This window comes from Triturus cristatus, chromosome 5_1, assembly GCF_964204655.1.
Source record: "Triturus cristatus chromosome 5_1, aTriCri1.1, whole genome shotgun sequence".
NCBI classification, from domain to species: domain Eukaryota; kingdom Metazoa; phylum Chordata; class Amphibia; order Caudata; family Salamandridae; genus Triturus; species Triturus cristatus.
Window position 1 is genome coordinate 263,995,128 of NC_140587.1, and position 22,146 is coordinate 264,017,273.

The 22,146-nt window shown below is 42.2% G+C and overlaps 1 protein-coding gene across 3 annotated transcripts in view; it reads right to left on the reverse strand.

Moving 5' to 3' along the window:
- Positions 1-22,146, reverse strand: part of EFR3A (EFR3 homolog A) — a 1,080,015-nt gene that overhangs the window by 799,717 nt on the left and 258,152 nt on the right. The window contains exon 1 of one of the 3 annotated variants that reach the window (XM_085604914.1): positions 21,165-21,379. The exons of the other annotated variants lie outside the window; for them this stretch is intronic. Coding sequence (XP_085461040.1) covers positions 21,165-21,270 — 106 coding nt within the window. The 5' untranslated portion in view covers positions 21,271-21,379. Of the gene's footprint in view, positions 1-21,164; positions 21,380-22,146 lie in introns of those variants that run through there. 3 annotated transcript variants of the gene reach the window in all.

Genomic DNA, 22,146 nt, shown 5'->3' on the forward strand with positions numbered 1-22,146 from the left:
AATTCCGTTCCCTTTACATTGACAAAACAGCCACAATTGTAGTTACTAAATCCTCTACAGTGGGACTTTTGGACTCGTCAATAATCGAACCTTACGGATCACTGTTCAGTGTGTTGGCGCTCTTCAAAGAGGCATTAGGCGCAGTTAATTTCCCATTTTACAACTATAGATGGGCACCAATGGAAAATGGGACAAGGAGGGTCAAATAAAAGGTAGTAGGCAGAGATAGAATGCGGGCAAAAAGGAAATTAGTACCCTCGTCTCGTCTCTCAACGTAAGTAAACACTTGGTGGCTCTATTTCACACTATTACTGAGTTTAGTAAAACCAACAATTATTTTCAGTATTAAAAAAACGTTCTGACTGGCTGAGCCAATGCCAGAAAAAAATGGGGTGGCGTAGTGGGCAAACAAACGATGGATTTAACCAAGATCTTTTGACTGGGGAAAATTGTTTGCATTGTCGGAATTCCATCCATCATTTGTTTTCTATAACACTTTTCGCTCTAAGTGGGATGGGTATGCCCGGACGTGGGTCCCTTGCTCACTGTGCCACTGGATTCAAGCTAGCCTGGCTGAAGAAGGGTGACCTACCCTGAAACTGGTCCCAGGATGCTTGTTTCCGGTCCAGGGAGGACCTGGCCTGGCAGTTCGGTCTGGACTGTTCCCATGAGGCACAGGGCCAAGACTGATTTGCATATGGCTGGGTCCAAACTGGGGTGGCGTAGTGGGCAAAAGAATGATAGATTTAACCCAGATCTTTTGACTGGGGGAGAATGTTTGCTTTGTCAGCATTCCGTCCATCATTTGTTTGCTATAATCGAAAAAAATGTAAAGCACTAATAACAGTTATGTGTTTTCTTTTTAAGTAAAAAATGCATGTGGTTTCAAATCCAATGTTTTTGAAATTACAAATATTCTAAAAATATATGGGTTTTTCTATATTTTGTTAACAATATGGTGAGAATTATTGATGGCATGGTGAGGGAGTGAGCTATGGGTTGCTCCGCAAACCATTAATGGGCAATGTATAGGAGGGATTTTGTAAAATAGAGCCTCCATGTCTGTTGAAGGGTCCAGTCTAGGACTGGGTGTGGCTTGTGGCAAGGGTGTGCTCCTGCCCCACCTTCGGCACGGCCCTCAGTACGGGGCCTTAGGATCCACAGGCCGTCGCCCGCTCCAAACCCACCAGTGCCCTGCAGAGTCAGAGCCTGGCCTAGTTAGGCCCACTGAACCTGCTACACCTGGACAACTTGTGCCCATTCACTGTCCGAGGTCAGCAGAAGACTGGTAAAAGACCTGCAGCAGAACGACTACAGTGAGGTCACCACTATTGTGAAGCAGCCTGTGGCCGACTTTGGGGCTTTCTATTGAGTTCTTGCTATGGCAGTACCGGCATAGGCAGAGGGGTCCATTGGATACACGAAAAATGAGATCGGGTAATGTCTGCGGTGTCGTTAACCTGGCCAACAGACAAAGTTGCATGGTCAAAAATAAAAACAAAAACGATATAAATGAGCTGTAGGAGGTGGAGGACAAAAGCGATGCTGGGGCGCAGGAGGTTCAGAGCATGGTATCGCCCACTCCAAAGAAAGCAAAGTCACAGACTTCATGAAGCCTGCTAATAACATCTGTGCCAACCCTTCACTTCAACCTCAAGGCCCGTTACTAGAATTCAACAAGAGGCCCAGGAATTCAAATTCGCACCCAATGGAAATTAATGAGGCCGCAACCAGAAGGTTAATAACAAGGCAAGCTATTATACATTCACCAGGCTTCTTCACTGGCCGTCCCACAAAACTAAGTGCAAATTACGAATTAAGCAGGGGGATGATGCAGCACCTTGTAAAAGGATGGGCACATTTAGATGGGCAAGCTTCCTCACGAAACCTCTGTACAAACCAGTGTTAACAGTGAGTTGTAACCAATGCAGCTCTTGCCGTAGTGGAAGGAGATGTAGGTGTTCCAGCAAACTCCCTTATTTTACAGGAAATAGAGTTGATCCTGCTTAGCCCCATTGGGTTGCCTGAGCTTAGCTGGAGTAGGAACAAACAAGAGTGGACCTACGGCAGTTCACAACCATTTGCTTAGTCCAATAAAACGGTCTCTTGCAAGGCCATCTATTCTGCTTTACCAATCGAACCAAGAACATCCAAATCAGAATATCACTGACCCACGCAACGATAATATCTGCAACACATCCTCCATCCAATCTGGGTCCTAGCAGTCAGACGAGAAAGATTCCATAGTGACATTGGCAAGTGATAGGGATAGGTAACCTACTAATATCATTAACCCTGCCTCACTGACATTGTCACTTTGGGCCTCCTTTTAAACAACATGGAAGTGATATTTTTGGCCCTAAGTTTTCGTTCTGATAGACTGGGGCTCAAGGTCAATCTGCTTAATGTATTAGCAGTACATGTCATCGGAGTAGATCGTAAATTAAAGGCGCTAAATGAAATGGTACTAGGAGTTCAAGCTGATCTCACCACAAGTTATTATACTTGCTCGAGCTCATTCACACTTGACCTGCTTACCCATGTCCTGCTCTTCTAGCTGCCATAATGGAGGAAGATAAAGGCCCAAGATTCCAAACTGATATCCTCCTTCCAAAGAAATGCAATAAGGAAGAGAAAACACAAGAGGTGCAATCAACAGTCTCCATTGATGTGCAAATGCATGTGATCGATCAACGGCAAGTACGTACAAATAAACCTGCCCCACCTAGCCAAATATTAATTGGTTCAGGGTGCCCAAGCTCTATCCTACCAATGTCGGGAACACCCCAATCTTCATCATCCACACTTCGAAGGTCGCTCTCAAAAAGGGAAAGAAAACAGCCAAGAAAGGCAAGAAATAATCAGGACAATCAAACTGGTCTGGACAGGGCTGGTTTGCTAACACCGCCCTTGCAATCAACAAGCTCCGAGCCCCAGGCTGAAATCGTTAAAATCTCAGAAGCCTTCAAAAAAGAGATGACCCTTATTGAAAAACATAATTATTAAATTTTACAAACCAATATTGCATCAAAGGCAGGGCCGTTTCAAGCTTAGAAAGACAGAAGCAATCAAGAGTCCGCTACTAACTCGCACATTACTTGTCTGAGTCCATTATCCTTCCTTATCAATCTGCCAGTTCTTATAGGGCATCCTTCTCCTGTGAAGCCAGTGGCGCCCACCCGGGCTCCCTCTAGAATCAGTTATAACACTGTCACTACTAAGGAAGTAGTATTGCGCATTAGCCAGAAATTTGGCCGACACCACAAGGCCCAAATGAATGATGAAGCAACAGGCAGCTTCTCATTTCAAGGCATAGCCAATCGTGTGTCCTTGTATCTGCACCTAGGGCAACAGCATAACTCATTGCACATGGATTAAATAACCCCTAGGGACTCTCAGACCTGCCCCTGGAGGACACTGCCACCGTCCGACAGGACTACATCAGTAGGGTCTGAGGCCATGAGCACTTGAGAAGCTCCCAAGTTATGTGTCCAAAGGCAAACATTACATCCTCGACAGAAGTGCCATCTTCGAAGTGATTGGTTAATTAAAAAGCCTGGATAATACACATTCCAATCACCTCAAAGCCGTAGAATTTAAGGCCTACCCAATGGTGTAAGGTAGGGACATCACAGTGACTTCTTGGTCTTTCCTTGACATAGCTAATCAGATCTGGCATTTTAGGAACAAGTCCTCTGACTGGGGCATCAAAGTCCTGCATGTGGCCACTGTTCTATTGACCTGAGCTTCCATAGAAAGTGTATTGTCCATATTTACTTCTAAATTTCGAACTGAGTGGGCTGTAACCAGATCTGTGTCTTTTGTCCATGGCCAAAGATTATTTGGAAGTTGCCCTGGTACCTTGCTGGAGGAGCAGCATGAAAACTCTGTTTTGCTTCCATTAAATGTTAGTGTGCTCTTATTAAGCCAGTTGTCCATCTCTATTAGGCAGGCATGGAATTAATCTAGCTGGTTAGGGTCATCTTTATCAATTGGGTGTCAACCGCATAGTTAATGAAAGACAATCCAAATGACCTAATTAGTGTTAGTAGGGGGTGCACGTATACATTGAATAGAATGGGGCTTAACATAGAGCCCTGTGGCACTCCATGCAAGGTTTCTTAACAATGGGATTTAAAAGGTGGGAGGGAGATTGTTTAATATCTCTCTGCTAGGTAGGATTCAATCCACTTTAGGAACAAACATTCCACTGTCACATTTAATCTACTGAGTGGGATTTGGTGGTTGATGGTGTTGAACGCTGCTGACAGGTTTAAAAGAATCAGGATACACTTCTGTCCACCGTCACCCTACCTCCTCAACTCATCTGTTGCCAAAATTAGGGTTTGTTCCATGCCATGGGCTTGCCTAAAGCCCATCTGCTTGGATTCGAGGAGTTTGCTTGTTTCTAAGAACTTGGAGAGTATTTTGCTAACATGTTTTGAAAAAAGAATTTCAGTCGTTTTTCAAATGTCATTCATAACCACACCTGTATATTTTAACAGGGTACAATATTGCCAAAGACTTGTTCAGGTAACATCATAATCCACGAGGTCAAAGTCCTAAAAAAATAATCAAAACCCCAATATCGCAATATAGGACCACAATACATGCTACCAAGTATGCTGTTTTATAGTACATATTGTTGTTTTTGGAGTAGTTACCTTGAAAAATATATTTTCCTCAAAGTGCAGCCACCAGCGGTCACTGATTGGAATTAGAAGATTTAGGTTTGATTTACTTTCATGAATAAATTGCTGATAAAACAAATGACAATGATGGACAGCGGAATAATGCAACTTTGAGGCTACAGCGTTTATTGAATAGTTACAGATTTACCACAGTTGCCATATAATTTGTATAATTCACAGATTCCCAAACCTTGTTATAAAAATAAAGTGGTTTAGCTAAAACCAATTAAAGTAATACTGCCAGAGAATGAACCCTTGTTGAACTTGGCACTTTTTGTAGGGTCAGTCCCAAACCTTTCACCTTCACCCTCCTGTTTTCTGAACTCTTTTTTGTTGGCTTTTAGGACTCTGCGTACTTATTCTCAGCTAGGTAGTACTAATGTGCTTGTGCTGTCTTCCACCAAATTGGCACATTTAATTTACTTGTAAGTTCCTAGTATAGTGGTGCTACATGTACCCAGGGCCTGTAAATTAAATGCTACTAGTGGGCCTTACAGCACTGTTGTTCCGCCCACCTAAGTAGCCTTTTAAACATGTGTCTCTAGTCTGCTATTTCGACCTGGCAAAATAAACCTTTTGCCAGGGGCAAACCATCCTTTTTATACATGTAGGTCAAGGCAGGAAACTTCAAGGACTTTAAGCGGAATTCTCTAGAAACTTCCCCATTCCAAAGAAGGCACCATGTATGAATATTGGACCCTCAGACCATCTCTTCAGCATACTCCTGGACCTGTGGATGTTACAGAAGAAAGACTGATGTGCTGCTTTGCTGCCATAATGACGGCTGCCCTGCTGCTTTGTTGCCTGCTGCCCCACTTCCTGAGAAGGAAGATTGGACCTGAACCCTTCATTCCGGAGTGAAGCAACTGCAAGGGTCAGTTGACTGACCTCCTGTTCTGAGCTACAGGGACATAACATGCTCCACACTCCCTGACTGAGTTCTACAGACCCCCAAAGAGGTGCCCCACAGGTCCTGGACCCTTGATGTGGCATCAGTTGAGCTACTCTCCTAAGAAAAGATGAAATCCAGAAGTTTTGGGCTCTTCGCGCCACAGCAAGGGCCAACGAAACCCCACTTAGAACAGCCCTTAATTTGCATTTTTTGTTGCATAATTTAGTTAATCTTGCCACATTGTTTTGTCCGCGCCACATAATAATAGTAGCCACATCAATGGAAATGCTCCACAGAGTGTTTTGAGGGCAGTAATTAGGAGCATACAATACACATTTCACAGGGAAATGTGTTTGATGTCACTGCAGTTTTCACGAAACCAGTGTTATAAAATCCGTAGGCGCGCTTGAAAGGGGTAAAAAATTGCGCAATCTGGACCATTAGTCTGTGGACTGCATGCAAACCCAGGTTCGAGGACCGTCTGCAAAAGCAAATTTAAAAAATAAATAAACACGTCTGATTTGATGTGGGAGCTTTTTACGAAACAACATCTAAAAGCACAGCATTAAATAGCAACACATACTCAAATCAATAAATAATAATATATTTCTAATTGGGTTATTGGTAATAGATAGATAATGTAACCTAAATATTGTTGGTCATTTGTGATCACACTGGTCACATCAAGGGTGAGGTTGTGAGCACTGCATTTGATGCGTGGGTTATGGTTTGCAGGTCTCTCCCATAGCCTGACTTAGCCCCAAGGTCCTTACTGTTATATACATTCCAATAATGCTCAATAGCTGGGAACACGCTGTAGAAATAACAAATCACACATGGCCATTCCTACAGGTTGGATGTAAATTGTATAGTGTAAAGTTGTATTGACAGCATAGGGAAGACTTCATGCTTCATTGAATTTCAATAAAAGCAAACTCCACTATGACAGCAAATGTGATCCAAGAAACACGTGGAGATAATTACAGAGATAGGGAAGACACCCTGCATCAGCAAGTGGAGGGAGAGGACCTTAGGTTAAACATAATTATTAGCACTTTTAAAGCCGACATCTCCTATTGATATGTACTACTAGGAGTGTCAGTCTTCTAAAATGTGCATTTGGTCACAGCTTTAAAGTTTCGAGTAGGCTGGAGTCAAAATTGCAGACTCTTTTTGCCTTCTGTATTATCATGTGCAGTTATCTGTAAGTAAATGTGCTCGAGAGAGGAGCCCACAAATGAGCCATTCTGTTTGCTGCTTCTTGGGCCCAGATCTGCTTTGGTGTCCTTTAGTCTAGTGGATACCTCCCTTATATGTTGGCTGTCTTGATGAATTATTGCCTAAATGTTGTGTGCATCTGACGGCTGTGTTTGTTTTTATCAGGGTGTGAAGGAAGGAAACAGAGGGAATGATCATTTGATACTCAGTTCTTCTTTATGTTGTGCCGGTGGTTGTAGGTGCTGGGAGAAAGTGAAAAAACATGGACTAAGACAACATAAAAGAGATAAACAGTGGTACGGTGGTAGAAGACTGAGGCATGAGGTTGAATCAAAGCTGGGCAACCCTCACGATCGGCAGCAGGCTCCTAAGGAAAGCTTTGGTCCTTTAAATAAATACATAAAGAAAAAAATGCATACATAAAGAAATATATAAATATATATATTGCTTGCCCACAGGGGTTGGGTGAAGGGCCTGGCTGCATGCCACACCCTACAACCAACCCACCGCCACACACAGATGAAATCTACTTCGCTATGGTACTAACATCTTACTTTACATTAAAAAACCCTAGACGTTCACTTCAAAATAAAGGTTAAAGTGGAATTATACATAGGTAAGGTACTAAAATTTTAACTTGCATTAAAAAAAAAACCGTTAGAAATTCATAACAATAAACAAAGATTAAATTCGAGTTACATCAAGGTCTTGTAATAATATAAAAACTAATGTTTAAAAAGAAAACAACAAAAACACTGAATTCACCAATAACGCATAACTGAGCCAAGTATAACTTGGACCCTCACGATACACGGATTGTGTCCTCGCATATTACATCACTCATGACATGTTAAATCATCTCAAATTTATTGTGGTGCAAGTAATTAGGTACCCTGAAAAGGGAAGGCACGGTCTGACTTAGAATACTTCAGCTTTCAGCGAAAACCACAGCAATGTCAGACTATATACGTCTGCAGCTTGGAGCAAACTGGCAACAGGGGGGAGGCAATAGACGTTCGCCTACTATACAAACTAGACAAAGCAGACACTGCCCTTATAAAATAAGAAGAATGCTTAAACTGATAGACAAATTATTTTTGTTATGATGCTTATCTGCTGAGCAATAGACATAGGACAATATTTTTAGGCCAATGAGGGACTCGAAGTAGGAGTGACTTCCCACCACATCAGGGGGGGTGGGGGGTCAATTTTCCACCAAGGGGTGCTACAAGCCATGTTGTGTTACATTTATGTTGTTTTCTTTTCTGTTCGTGAGAAAGAGAGTGGGTAGATGGAATGTGGTGAAGGTTAAACCTGCTCTATGCACATCTATTAATGCAGTGGAGAGGGAAAGGGGGCAGAGGCACAATGGTTGATAACCATCACCTCTGAAGAAAATAACATAACATGTTACTCCTGACGACAATAGTACACGTGCTTACTTGAAGTCTCTGGAATGAATTCTCCTACTGAGTGACAAAATCTGGAGGGCACTTTCACAGAAGTTACCTGGCATAATCTATGAAGAAACCAATCTGTCTGCAGGAAAAACCAGGCTAATACCACGGGTACAACCCAATACTATCCAATACTGAAGGCAGAAGAGCATGGACTGGTGGTCACCATCCATAAAGATGCATCATTCAAAGTTGATTACAAAGATACCAGAGATGGAAGATATGTAATTTGTCGTAGGGAGATGGGAGAGTGGGACTGTAAACCTGATATCTGAGGCCCGTAACTCAAACCAAGAACCATATCTCTGTACTTTGAAACACAAAAGACAAGGAAATTGTATTTGGTTAAGGGATTTTTAATGTGGTTCAGACACAATCAGCAAACAGGCAGCAGTCTAACAGGCAGAATTGTACTGAAATGTCTATCCTTTTTGAGGTCCTTCTTGGAACAGGGTGTCCTTGATGTGTGGAAAAGAAATGTTTATTTTCCCATAGTCAAAGAACTTATTTGAAAAACCATATTATATGGAGTATGGATGGATTCATTGTGATTAAGGAAAGAGGCTAGAATAGCCACCAAATGAGACAAAGCAACAGTTAAGGGGAATGCCAAATGGGGAGAGAACAAAAAACAAACACCTGGTGATTTGATCTCAAACTCCCAAAGGATGGTCTATATGACAGAGATCTCAGGGATCAAATCAAATAATAATTCAATCTTCAAGACAAAGGTGATGTCTACATGGATACAGTAAAGAGATGCTCTCAAGGTAGTCTTAAGAGGCAAAGGAAGTGACGACACCGAGGAGACAGAGTAAGGTAATTGAGATGGAACATTGGGAAAGAACTTCTCAGGCTTAAGAAAGGGATTTTATTAATGATCGGCTCTGGTGAGTTACTGCCTACAAGATTGTTCAGAAATAGAGACAAAACTAGAATTCACAAAGTTCAAAACCAGAAGGGAGCCATGATAAACTCAGAAGAAAATAAACCAATGGCATTCACAGCCTTTTTTGCAACCTTTACCATGTACTTCCAACAGATGTTCAGAATCCTGCCACGTTTGAGGACTCACGCTTGCTATGTTGGTTAAGACAAGCAAGATCAAATATAAAACAGTGCTATTTAGGTTTCGCCTGCACAGCTCGAAATCTCTTAATTTAAAAACAAAATCTTAAAAGGATCTTACAGCCCTCCCAAAACTTACCTTTACTCTCCATTTGTTGATTCCAACTGTTGCTCTAAAATTACACACTTCTGCCTAGTCAGCACGCCGCCTGCTTTCACTTTCCAGGCTGCCTGCTCTGCCTGCCCATGCCATGGCATAGGGCCTGACCAAGTAAAGCTTCACTGGCTAAGCACTCTGAAGGTACTTTTTAATTGTATTGGTTATCCCATCACCCCGCCTTTATTTTTAACAAACCCTACCCCTCTGCTTTTAACCCATGACGTCCGCCTCCCTGCTCCCTGTTCTTTTACCCACATCCCTGCTTCAGCCACCTCCCGTGCCCTTACTCGTGTCCCCGAAGGTGTTGGAGAGCTTCACATGACCATCATTTACATAACACAGACACTTTCATTTTGTGGTTTTTTCTATTCAACATGGGGGGAATTGAGTGATTTACCCAGGATCACAGGATGTTTAAGCAGAGACTCAAAAACGTCCCTAGTTCGAAGGAAGAGGCACAAATAAGAATCACCTGAAAATGAAAAGTCTGCTTTCTTTTAATAACTTCTCCATGTGTAGAATGCCTGTTCCCGTCCCACACGCATGATGATCACCGCACCTGCAAATACACTACTCCACCCATTATTGTTGTCTACTTGTCGCTCAGGCCTGCAATAAAACGTCCCCTTTTAGACTGGTTCACCAAGCTTCGCCACATTAAGATTTCAAGTGTAAAGTACTTGCTTTCGTTCACCAGCCCAATCCATGGTTTGCACTCATATTGGAGCCACAGACCATATACAAATATAAATCCTATATCCAAAGTCTACCCAGCATTAGTTATGCCAGTTCGTATCTCTAAAGGTTCACACAATACTACCAAAGCCATCAGCACAATCAGACTGTGTGCATACTATTATCATATTTATGTAGCTTAGTCCCTACTACCGAGCAGCAGCACGTTTTGTTTACAGAGACTGCCCAAAAAACATGGAATACATGAGCCACTGGGGTACTGTAGTTGTATAGTGAAGTATGAGAAATAGTTTGCAATTATGCCCAAATTAAAAGCCACCACCAAATATTGTTCAGAACTGTGCCGGCAATATTAATGTAGACTTTCGAAAGAGTGGAAGTTGTATTGCGGTGAGAAATTTCGCGAAGGTACCGACAGCAGCACTTGGTAGGATACACAGCTTGCCCTCAGCCAGCCAGCCAGCTCTGCCTTTGACATGCTTTAGTTGTGGTAAGCTCCCACCCACGCCGCCATTGTTTTTAACAACTCCCCACCCCCGCTTTTAAACCACCATCTTCTCTTCCTCCTCTTTCCTCTTCTTCTCCTCCTCATCCTCCTCCCTCTCTCTGTTGATTGTCCCACACCATCCTCCTTCAGTCACCTCCTGCACCCTCACTTGTGTCCCTGAAGGTATTGGAATGCTTTATATGAGCACCATTCACATTACACACAGCCACTTTTTTTGCATGCCATCTTCTCTCCTTCCCAGCGTAATTAACCAAGCATCTGACAACGCTGTTTTTAACAAATCATTCCCCCCCCCTTGTTTTAACCCACCATGTCCTCCTTCCTGATCGCTGTTGATTTAAATCCACCCCCCCAACCCCCACTTCAGCCACTTCCCGCACTATCACTCGAATCCCCGAAGGTATCGGAGTGCATTATAAAAGCACCGTTTACATTACAAAGACACTTTCAGTTTGAGGTTTTTTTTTATATTACACACAGTGGCATTAAGTGATTTGCCCAGGATCATAGGATGTTGAGCCAACGCAGAGACTCAAACCCGCTTCCTTAGGTCGAAGGAGGAGGCACGAATGAGAACCATCTTAAAATTAAAGGGTCGGGCAGCTTTCTTTTAATACATTTTCCATGTGTATAATGTCCATTCCCGTCCCACATGCATGACGCTCACCACGCCTGCAAACACTCTACTCCACCCATTAATCAGGTCTACTTGTCACTCAGGCCTACAATAAAGCTTCGACTTTGAGATTGGTTGACAACGCTTTGCCAAGTACTTGCTATCTTTTACCAGCCCACTCCATGGTTAGTACTCTTATCGGGGTTGCAGACCATAAACAAATATAAATCCTATATATCCATAGACTACCCAACATTAGTCATGCCAGTTTGTATATCTAAATGTTTACACAATACTAGCAAAGTAATCAGCACAAGCATACAGTGTGCATGGTATTATAGTATTTATGTAGCTTAGTCCCTGCTCTCAAGCACCAACATGTTTTTGTTTAGCGAGAATGCCAAACAAGCATTTGCAATGCATTCGGTCTCGCCTTTGCGACCTTACATGTATTTAGCTATGCAGCACAATAGCCTGGGTGCTGAAACATCTACTTTAACATGGAGGAAAAGTAAGCATCAAACTGAGTGACAAGCCAGGTATGGGAACACATGGAATGAAACATTGCCTTTCAGTGGGAAATGGTATAGACCAAAGCTCTGTTTTTAATATAAAATAAGGGCCTTCGGTGGTCAAATCAATGAAAATACAAGATTTGAAAAAAATATTGTCTCCGGGTGCTCGTGGAAGACACTTTCTATGGACTGGAATCTAGAGAATGCTAAAGTGATTCTGGTATTTTACTAACCTCTGCTGGTCGTTTTCTATCAATAAAGTTAAATAGAGGCAGTTGCCAGAATTTTTTTTAAGAGAAAGTCCCTCAGCAGAAAGCAATTCTGGTATTTTACTGAACTCTGCTGGTCATTTTCTATCAAGAAAGTTGAACTGAAAAAAAGTCCCTAAGTGGAAGCAGACAAGTCCTAGGGCTGATCTCCAGAACCCTGATTGTATATACACACAGAAGTATATACTAAAGCATATACTAATAACGTATACACTAAAGTATATACAAGAGGTGTCAAATGCTCGACCTAAAAAAGGAATACATGAACCTCTGGTGTACTGAAGTTGTATAGTGAAGTATGAGAAATAGTTGGCAATTATGCCAAAATAAAAAACATCATCAAATATTGGTCATAACGTGCTGGCAATATTAGACTTTCAAAAGCATGGAAGGTCTATTGCTGTGCGAAATTTCTCAAAGGAACCCACCGCAGCACTCAAGAGGATACACAACTTGCCGTCAGCCAGCTTTGCCTTTGACATGCATTGGTTGTGTTAACTCACCCTCCCAACCCCCGCCATTGTTTTTAACAACTCTTCCTGCTTTTAAACCACCACCTCCTCCTACCGCTCTCTGCTGATTAACCCACCCCACTTCTTCAGCCACCTCCTGCGCCCTCATTTGTGTCCCCGAATGTATTAAAGTGCTTTATATGAGCACCTTTTACATTACATATTTTCATACTTTTTTTTTTTCCTATTTTGCACGGGGATTTTAGTGATTGGCCCAGGATCACAGGATGTTGAGCCAAAGCAGAGACTTGAACCCGGTTCCAACATCAGCAGCTCTGCCTTTTCCATGCATTAGCTGTGCTAACTCATCACCCCGCCACAGTTTTTTTTTAACAACCCCACTGCTTTTGAAACACCTCCTCATCCCTCTCGGTTGATTAAGCCAACCCTCATCTCCAAACAGATAGAGAAAACATGCACAAGTAATAGAAAGGCGCTTAAGCGCATAATCTGAAAGTCAATATTCCTTGAATACTCCAAAACGATGGTAGTTCAAACACTGACAAAGCCAATAGATCTCGCATTGACGAAACCTACTGGCTTTGGCAGGCTTGTTAGTTGAGTAAGTTTAAAAAATGATTAGGCACTTACCAATTATTAAAAGTACCCTATCCTGACAGTCTGACCAGACTTTTTTTTAAGAAGAAATTATGTTCACTTATGGCCCCTCTGCCGACCAAACTTTACAACACCTTCCTTGAAAAAGGTGTGATCACACAGAATAAGAGAGAATAAGCTACATTGTTTATACACAAGACAGAGAAATCTAAAGAATATTGAGAATCATATAGGCCAGGCTTGTTACTCAATGTTCACCGTAAAATCTATCCGAAAATATTGGCGAACAGATTAGAGTCCCAACTAACCTTTCTGGTACTCTCTGATCAGTTGGGAGTCATAAAAAACAGGCAAACCTTTGATAACATAATACGGGAACTCCACCAGACAGAAAAGTGCCTCAGACAACAGATTTCAATGGGCATTCTTGCCTTCAACGCAAAGAAGGTCTGTGATCGAGTTGAATGGTTCTTCTGAAATGCGTGTTGGATACATTAGGAATAGGCCCAAAAATAAAACATTTTATCTGGGCTACTTATAACACTCTGAAGTCCAGAATATTGGAAAATGGGGACAGGCCATCCAGATCTGGATGGCTGAGGGGCCAAGTCAGAGGTGCTCCTTTGCTCTGCTCCTTTTTGCATTATTAATGGAGCAACAAGCACAAGAAGCATGACTTGAGTTAACAGTGAGGTGTATGTCATCTACCAGGTTACATCATAAAGTACAATATTTGTGTATGATTTCCTGCTGACACTAAGAGACCCAGAAAAAGACATCCCAAGTGTAATCGGTATTCTGGAACAATATGGGTCTAGCTCTGATTTCAAGGTAAATCTAGGTAACTTCGAGATCATGAGTGTAGGACTGGATATTGAGACTTGGGAACAAGTAGGGGTCTTCTCAACTTTTAAATGGGAAAAAGAGAAGATCAAATATTTGCAGATTAATATTACCTCATCACTTTAGGGGTATACAGGGCTAATTACCCAGACCTCTTTAGAGATAAAACAACATATTCAACTATGGAAACCCATGTTTACATTGTGACTAGGTAGGATAGCAGTAATAAAGATGAACATCTTACAGAGTGTAGATTTTGTACCACGCTCCCCCAACAATGATTCCAGACAAAATTGAACATCTGTCCAATCGGCCTGTAATACCTTTATAAAAATCGTGAAAACTCCTTTACTCTCCAAAGTAACACGATGCACTCCTAGGAAGGGAAAGGGGCTCAATCTCCTGAATAGGAGGGAATATTATATAGCTGCTCAGTAGCGAATGGTGTTTGACTGTTGGCAACGGCAAACACTAACCGTATATGGACCAAGCTCAGTTGAATAGGCCAATCAACAACACAGACCTAGGGTTGCCTATGTATCCAAAGCAACATGCCCACTTAGGCCTCAAGATACTTTTTCGTATATATTTGCCGAAGAATGTATAAATTTCCATCACCTTTTGCCCCTCTACAACAAGACAAAGCTTTTGATAGGGATTCATTTGTAAAATAGAAGGTGATTACCGAATGCTGAGGGATAGCTTCAGGAAATAAAATTAATAGGTTATTTAACTAATCTAAGAGATAATTTCTTGGTAGAAGAACATCAAATCCTTCAATACCTTACATGTGCTACTAGGTATTTAAACCACGGAATAACGAAGCAGGTTTGCGAGGCATTACAACAGTTGAGAAACTGTTCCCTTCCTATGTGCCTGTGATCAATGACGTTCCTAAAGTGCTCACAACTACTCCAAATCCCCAAAGAGAGTTCCTTACAGTTGCGAGGGGAAGGATAGGGGATGAAGATGACTAGAGGGCAATGGGAAGCTGTGAAACCTTCTAAAGTCTGTAGAGAGTAAAGAGAACTGTGAGAACCAATATAAGATAATGTGTAAATGGTGTACAACACCAGTAAATAACGCATTTACCCTAATACTGACGGATAGAGATAGAAGCAACTTAGGCAAGGAGGTGAAATATTACATGTGTGGTGGCCATGTCCTCTTTTAAAAGTATACTGCAGCGATTTTTTATTTTTTTTATTTCTAAACATTTTATTAACCATTTTCAAAAACAAGTGAACAGGAGAGGGACAAACACCAATGTAATACAAAAAGCAGCATATTGAGGAGCCTAGGGCTGATACAGAGTAACCGGGATAGAAGGATGGCATAAAATAATCATGAAAATATTTTCAAACAAGGTGAATCACATCAAATCCAGGCAGTATGAAATACACCACCCAAAGAAAATACAAATAATAACAGGGGAAATGGTAAAATGGAAAGTAAAAAATAGAAACCAGTAGGCGATTGAATGAGAAAGAGTGTATATAGAGAAGCAGGTCAATCAGAGTACAAGGAACATGGTGTCGGGTATCTTGCAGTAAGTGTTTCATCATAAGAAAGTTAGACAAGACAGAGAAGAGATCGCAGGATCGGTGCCAGACAGAAATGAGGAGCAAGTAGTTTGCTTATTCAGGGCAGTGACAGACATGAGGTGGTGAGCATCAAGGAATAGAGCGATCTACTCACACATTAGGTCTTCAAGGGGGTCTGGTGGAGGCTAAGGAGTTGTCGAGGGCTGTTCAGACAGACTTTTTTAGACTGACCAAGGGGAGCTTCGAAGGAAGATATTGTCATCACCTCTCAGGAAGGAGACCCGGTTTAACCAGGGATGGAAAGAGGTGGCTGCCATGTTTTTACAGTTAGTGAGTACTGTTTTACCGGCAACGGTTAGGAGGATATCAATCAAGAGACTATCACTGCGGGAATTGATTTTTGGGTCCAGCAATCCTTGGACGAGGGATAGGGGTTTCTTTTCTAGCTGCCTTTCAAAAAGGGTCTGCATGAAATTGAAAACAGAGTCCCAGAATGGAGAAACCGCTCTGCAGTAGAAGAGGAGGTGGTGGGGGAGTCAACTGTCAGATTTTTACAGTTACAGCAAGATAGGTTGTCTCTGAAGGAGAGTTTGTTAAGGCGGGCCAGGGTCCAGAAGGTTCTGTGCAGTAGCCTGAATTTCACCTGGGACCGGGAGGGAGAGTGAGATTTTTGGGGAGACTATTGACTTCCATATTAGAAGCAAGGACTCCTTGATTTTGGTTTTAAAAGGTTATAGAACTTGGAGGCTTGGTGATCAGATTTATTAAAGGTCAGAATGGATTTGGGAAGGGAGGGCTCGCCAGAAGGGAGGTTAAGCTTGGACAGACTGACTAAGTTTGAGGAAGTCATATAGATCTAAGTCTCGTAGTTTGAAGTGAGTTTTTATTTCTCTAAAAGATATTGGGAACTGTGGAGAGCCGAGATCTTTCAAGAAATGAATGCCCTTAGAGGCCCGAAGCGGCCAAAAGACCAAAACGCCTTGGATTCAAAATTTAGGGTTATTCCAAGGGGAGATTAGGTTACAATTAGTGATAGGTACCTCAAGGAGCTTGTTGATTTTCAGAAGGGCTCTTTGGGTGGCATTAAAAATGCATTTTCAGGAGGCAGGGGGTTTTGGGGGAAATAGGGTGGAGCCCACCCAGAAGATCCTTCTCAATTGATAACCAAGAGGGGGTGTAGTCTGGCAAATGGGAGAACAAGAGGGAGCCCTGTTTTGGAGGGGAAAGCAGTTTGATAGTTTCTGAAGAATAACACCCCCAAACTGAACAGGAAGGTGGAGTTTTGTTGATAGAGATTCTAGGGTGTTTGTTTTGCCAGATAAATTTGTTTAATAAGCTATCGATTTTTTGGGGGAAATCATCCGATACGGCTGGTGGAAACATATTTGAGAGGTAGTTTATTATAGAGGTGATCATCATTTTGACAGTCTCAATATGGCACCACCATTAAGAAATGTGGGAATCTATGTCTACAGGAGAGACTCTATTTTCTTCAGCGTTCGGGTCTCATTATTGTGTAGGGTATCTAATACGTCTGAGTTGAACTCCAGACCCAAGTGGAGAGGTGTGGTGCAGAGGCCAGGGCAGCTGACTTCGGAGCACAGGGTTCACGGTTCGATCCCCGGCGGCAGCTCAGCCCAGCACCATGGCTCTGGGCAATAGCTCACTTAATTTCAACGACGGCCCCCAGCGCCTTGAGACCCGTAAGGGTGAGTAGTTAGCGCTTTACAAATACAGATTTATTTAAGTATTTAATACATTTTGGTTGCCAGGCTAAGCCTGTATCCATAAACAGGGCGCTAGAGCAGACGTTATTTAGAGTGAGAATTTCAGATTTTTCTTTATTTAGTTTATAGTTTGAAACTCTGGCATACTCTTCTATGTTCTGTAGTAGGGCAGGAATAGACTGATGCCTCTTCGGTCATATTAAAAGATCGTCAGCGTAGGCCACAAGTTTCACTGTGGTCTTATTAAAGGAGACACCTTGAATGAGGTTGCTGGATCTAATCTTGTGGAGTAGTGGTTCAAGGCTTAGGATGAAAAGGGTTGGGGAGAGGGGGCAGCCTGACCTCATACCTCTCTCTAGATTGAATCCTGTTGAGAGTAGGTCCCTGGATCTTACTTTAGCAGACGGGCTGCTATAGAGAGCCATGACCATTTTGGTGAAAGATTTTCCAAGAAGTACACTGGGGTTTCCATACGAAATGACCATTGGTTAACACTCCTAAGGTTGCATCCAACTTCAGTAGAAGGACTAACAAAAAATTATTGGACTCGAATAGTTCATATGCTAATGGAGCAAAACAAATAGTTGCAAAGGATTGATAACTGGGCAAGAAGGATCTGGATGATAATAATGGCAATGGAAATGCTGACTCTGGACCTCAGGGATTAAAGATAACAGTTCTGTAGCTTTGAGAAACCACTTATGGACTAACTGAGCCTAAACAACAATGAACGATGGGCACTGAATTTTAAATGGGATTAATGATGCAATTTAATAGCAACTTGCTGGGGTGCCGTAAAATGATGATGAGGTCCAATCAGAGTATGAAGGAAAACATGTGTAGTGCAGGTTCTTTATCTTCTTTATAGTCTGAATGTTTGCAGATAGTCCATTAGAGTGGGTTTGGGGCAGAGAGACAAAGGGGTGGATCATGTGTGTATTGCTGTGCAGCTGTCGATGCTCCCAGGAATTACAAATATACCCCTGATGATTGCTAGCCTGTTTAAAATCAATAAAATGTATTTTAAAAAACAAAAACTAGAAGATTAATCTTGCTGTTCACAGGGCTTCAGTTAAGTGGTGTGCTCTTGCTTGTCAGAAATATGGTTCTTAGAGGTATTCCTCAAATTCCTAAACACAACCTCTGCCTAACTCCTGGAAGTAATGGAAGAAGCAGCAGGCCACCCCCCAGCAAAATGTGAGCGAAGGTCAAGAAATAACAAACAATATTAACAAATAACACAACACAATATATTTCTAAAAACAATTTAGTGAAAGTCAAGAATATGTAATAGGCAAAGACACAGGAATCAATAGATTTTAAAACTTTCAAGGCAAAAAGCACCTAGAAAACACACATCATCCATCAGAGCCAGCGTTCGCGGTAGTGTGGGACCTAGGTGCAATTTCATTCCATCTGTGCTACGGCAGGGTTAGAAAAGTCTAGCATATCCCACTAGTTAAAGTTTTTACACTGAGGCTTACTTGCTGTTCCAGATCTCAAAATCCTTCAATGGGCAAAGCAGAAGCCAGCCATTGTCGCTATAAGTAGCGTGCATGGTCATCAAACTCCGACTGAAGCCTTCTGTATTGGCACAAAGATCTCCGAGGGGTACAAAACTGAATTTTGTAGCTGCCTAAAGGACTTTGACACTGTGTTACTTTGCTAGCTCACCCAGGTCCAAGTATTACATTTCAAAATTTGCCGTATTTTTCGTTCTCAAAGTCCATTAATGGGGCAAGGCAGAAAAAAGTAGCGAGGTATAGCTAAAAAAAAGGCCAGATGCCTTCATCATGATGTTCCACAGAAGACACTTCTTTACCTCAAAAAAGCTCCGAGTGGGAGGAGCATGGAACTCATGCCCCCCATCTTTCTCGGATAGCCGTGCCACCTTGTCAGTGTTCTCCAGAGATCTAAAAAACAAGACCAACACTCAAGTTTTCTGTAGACTGAGAAAGTCTCTTCTGGTCTCTGCTACAGCCCTCGGGGCCTAAGCTGCCTCAGAAATAGAGTGGTCTCAGCAGTCAATCAGGTGCTAGGGCCTATCACAGCCACTTTCAGGCTACGAGGGTTGATCTCAGTGTTACACTGAATCTTGACGTTAACAGCTGTTAGTATGGACTCATGGCTGTGGCCTTGTAACTATACTGCATCATTCATTCTTCCAGTGCCTCGACCGCCGAGACACCAGATTCCTCACTCACTGACAATACATTTAAAAAGTACAATTGAATTAGTAGTAGTGATAGTTATATATTGGTCATCCAGAATTAGTAAAAGTGTTGAATACAGTAAAACGATACCCAAAATGTTGCTATAAAAGTAGCAATGATTATTTGGGTGAATACATTTTTCAATATCCATAATAGTTTAACACAGAGCTTTTTTTTAAATAAGGCACATTTACAAAATCCAAAATGGCTTCTTTGTTGCAACAGAAACTAGCAAATCAAGCTCCATTTCCAAATACGTATCATTGTAGGAGAACTGAAGCTATGCGCGCCAAAACACATTGCTCCCTTCAGAAATAGATAAAATAAGTGGATTTAAAATAACGCCCAAAATCTAACATATTTTCAAGACCGCACAAGGAGAAAAAAAAAATCTAAGTCGTACTTTTGAAAACTAGTTGGAAGCCCACTCGGAGTGCACATAAAAACCATCAAGAGCCATTTCACGGACAATGATTGATGGAATCGAGACCTGCGGAGATTCGTGCTCACTCGCACCCCACTGCAGAAAGTCCACAAGAACGGCATAAGCTTGCAGATGGAGGTTTAATGTTATGGACAGGAACTGAGGTGTCAGGAGAGTGGCCGTAAAAACTGTGTGGAAGACCCATGAACTTGCACTTGCTAACATTTGCATGGCCGTTTCCATCCCTGACACTCTTATTTATTTATGTTATTGTTAATGTTTTACATACCCCTTACTTAGGGTATCCGTGCCAAGCCGTACATACTTAGTTTCTATAGTACATTTCACTCGACAGCATTTAGCAACTTATAACCAAATGAAAACAGTAACTTATAAATACTTACAAGACATTGCATGAGTAAATGTGTTTCCAGTGTAGAAAACACATGGGAAAGCCCCATATAGAATTAAAATAGCGAAATGTGCTAATGCCCATTTATTCACAAAGCATGCGATCTGTGCATCCTGCGGCAAACCGCAGGAGTAAGAATGCAGCACTCATACATCTAACAACGTGCATAGAGGTCGGTTCCGGGGTACTTTTAAACATCCTCAAAAAGTTTGAAATCTAGTCAAATCCTAAGAGTTAGCCATACAAAAAGCATATTTCAGATGTTCGAATTAAAAATGAAGATGTTTTGTGCCTCAACCCCATAAAGCATAACGGAGAGACAAGAAAATATTTAATTCACATTGTAGGTCACTTTACCACTTCGATTGTAAAAGAATACGAAGATGAAAAGCGCTTTACAGCCAGGCTGGCAGACACAGAAAACCTTTACCCTGAAGGTATACACACCAATCCCCACTGGAACACACCGCCAGCACCAGAGGCGGAGGTCCCGAGAGATGGTGCACACCTGTTTTTTCCATGCCATATGGTGAAATTGCTTTTAAATAGGAACTTGCGACATATTCAAAGATACAGACACTTGATTTGCGAAATCCTAGTTCACAAACAAAAAAAAAACACAAGGTGCAAGCACTTGCTAATTTTAAACCTGCAAGCTGAATTCACAGCTACACTTTCAGAGAGTCACTTGGAAGTCTAAAATCGGGGCTAGAATACAATTTACTCCGTGGGAAAATGTCAACAATTACAATTTCAAATTAATCAAACTGATTTGGTAATAACCTATCACACAGTGACTAAATGTTAACAGCACAATCAGACGGAACACATCTCGACGTACCCAGACACATAAACCGGCTTGGCTCCAAGGCAGGATTGAAGGCATAGGTTCGTTCGTGTTCCCCCGCTGGTACGTGGGCATAACGCCTCTTGACGCAGGCGAGCATGATTCTAGCGCCTCTCCTACGCAGGACAGTTCCTCCGGTCTGCTCGCGGGGTGTACCGAGGATCAGCCGCCACCGCCAGCGCGGACAGAACCGGTGGCAGGTAACTGATCTAACTGGCACGTGGCACCAACTGCACGCCAGGCTCCTGCACACCTGGAGACGGGCAGATCAGATGATGGTAACGAGAGCAGAGACCGCAAATAGAGAGGGCGCGCCGTGGAAACTCGAGGTGCTGACGGACTCGGAAAAGACAATTTCCGTGGGACAATAAATAAACCTACACAGCTGCAAACATCAAATCCTAAAACCGCGAGGCGTTAACATTTCTAAATGACGCAAAACATACACCAAAGAAAAACTCTTTCAATATAGACCCATTACTGGTAAAATAGAGTGCAACTCTCACTGCTGATACCTGGGACTCTGTGAGAAAGAGAACATGCTTCTAATGTGGAAAATAAAGAATGTGGATGTTCGTCAGTTAAAACAAATGCATTAATACAATGCGGGTGTGCAAGAGAAATAAAATAGCAGTTTGATCAATAAAAAAAAGGTCAATAGGTCAGACCACAGGATACAAAAACACAGAAAGAGGAAAAGTCCCTAATCAATGGCAAGCGCATACAAAGTGCCTTTCGCTGCTTGCTGCCTTGAGGCCCTAGGGCCAGACTCACTTGACTTACTGACTACTCCCCTCTATATACATCAATCAGAGGCGCAATTAGAGGTGAATTTCGGGTCGGGGAGGGACAAAAAATTTCGGGGAGGGCTGATTCTTCCAGCAATATGCAGAGTGGGGATGCAGGGGCTCTAAAAAGGGGTGAAAAAACAACAAAGCCTCGTCAGCAAGTAAATGGTCTTTTAAAGACCTGTGTA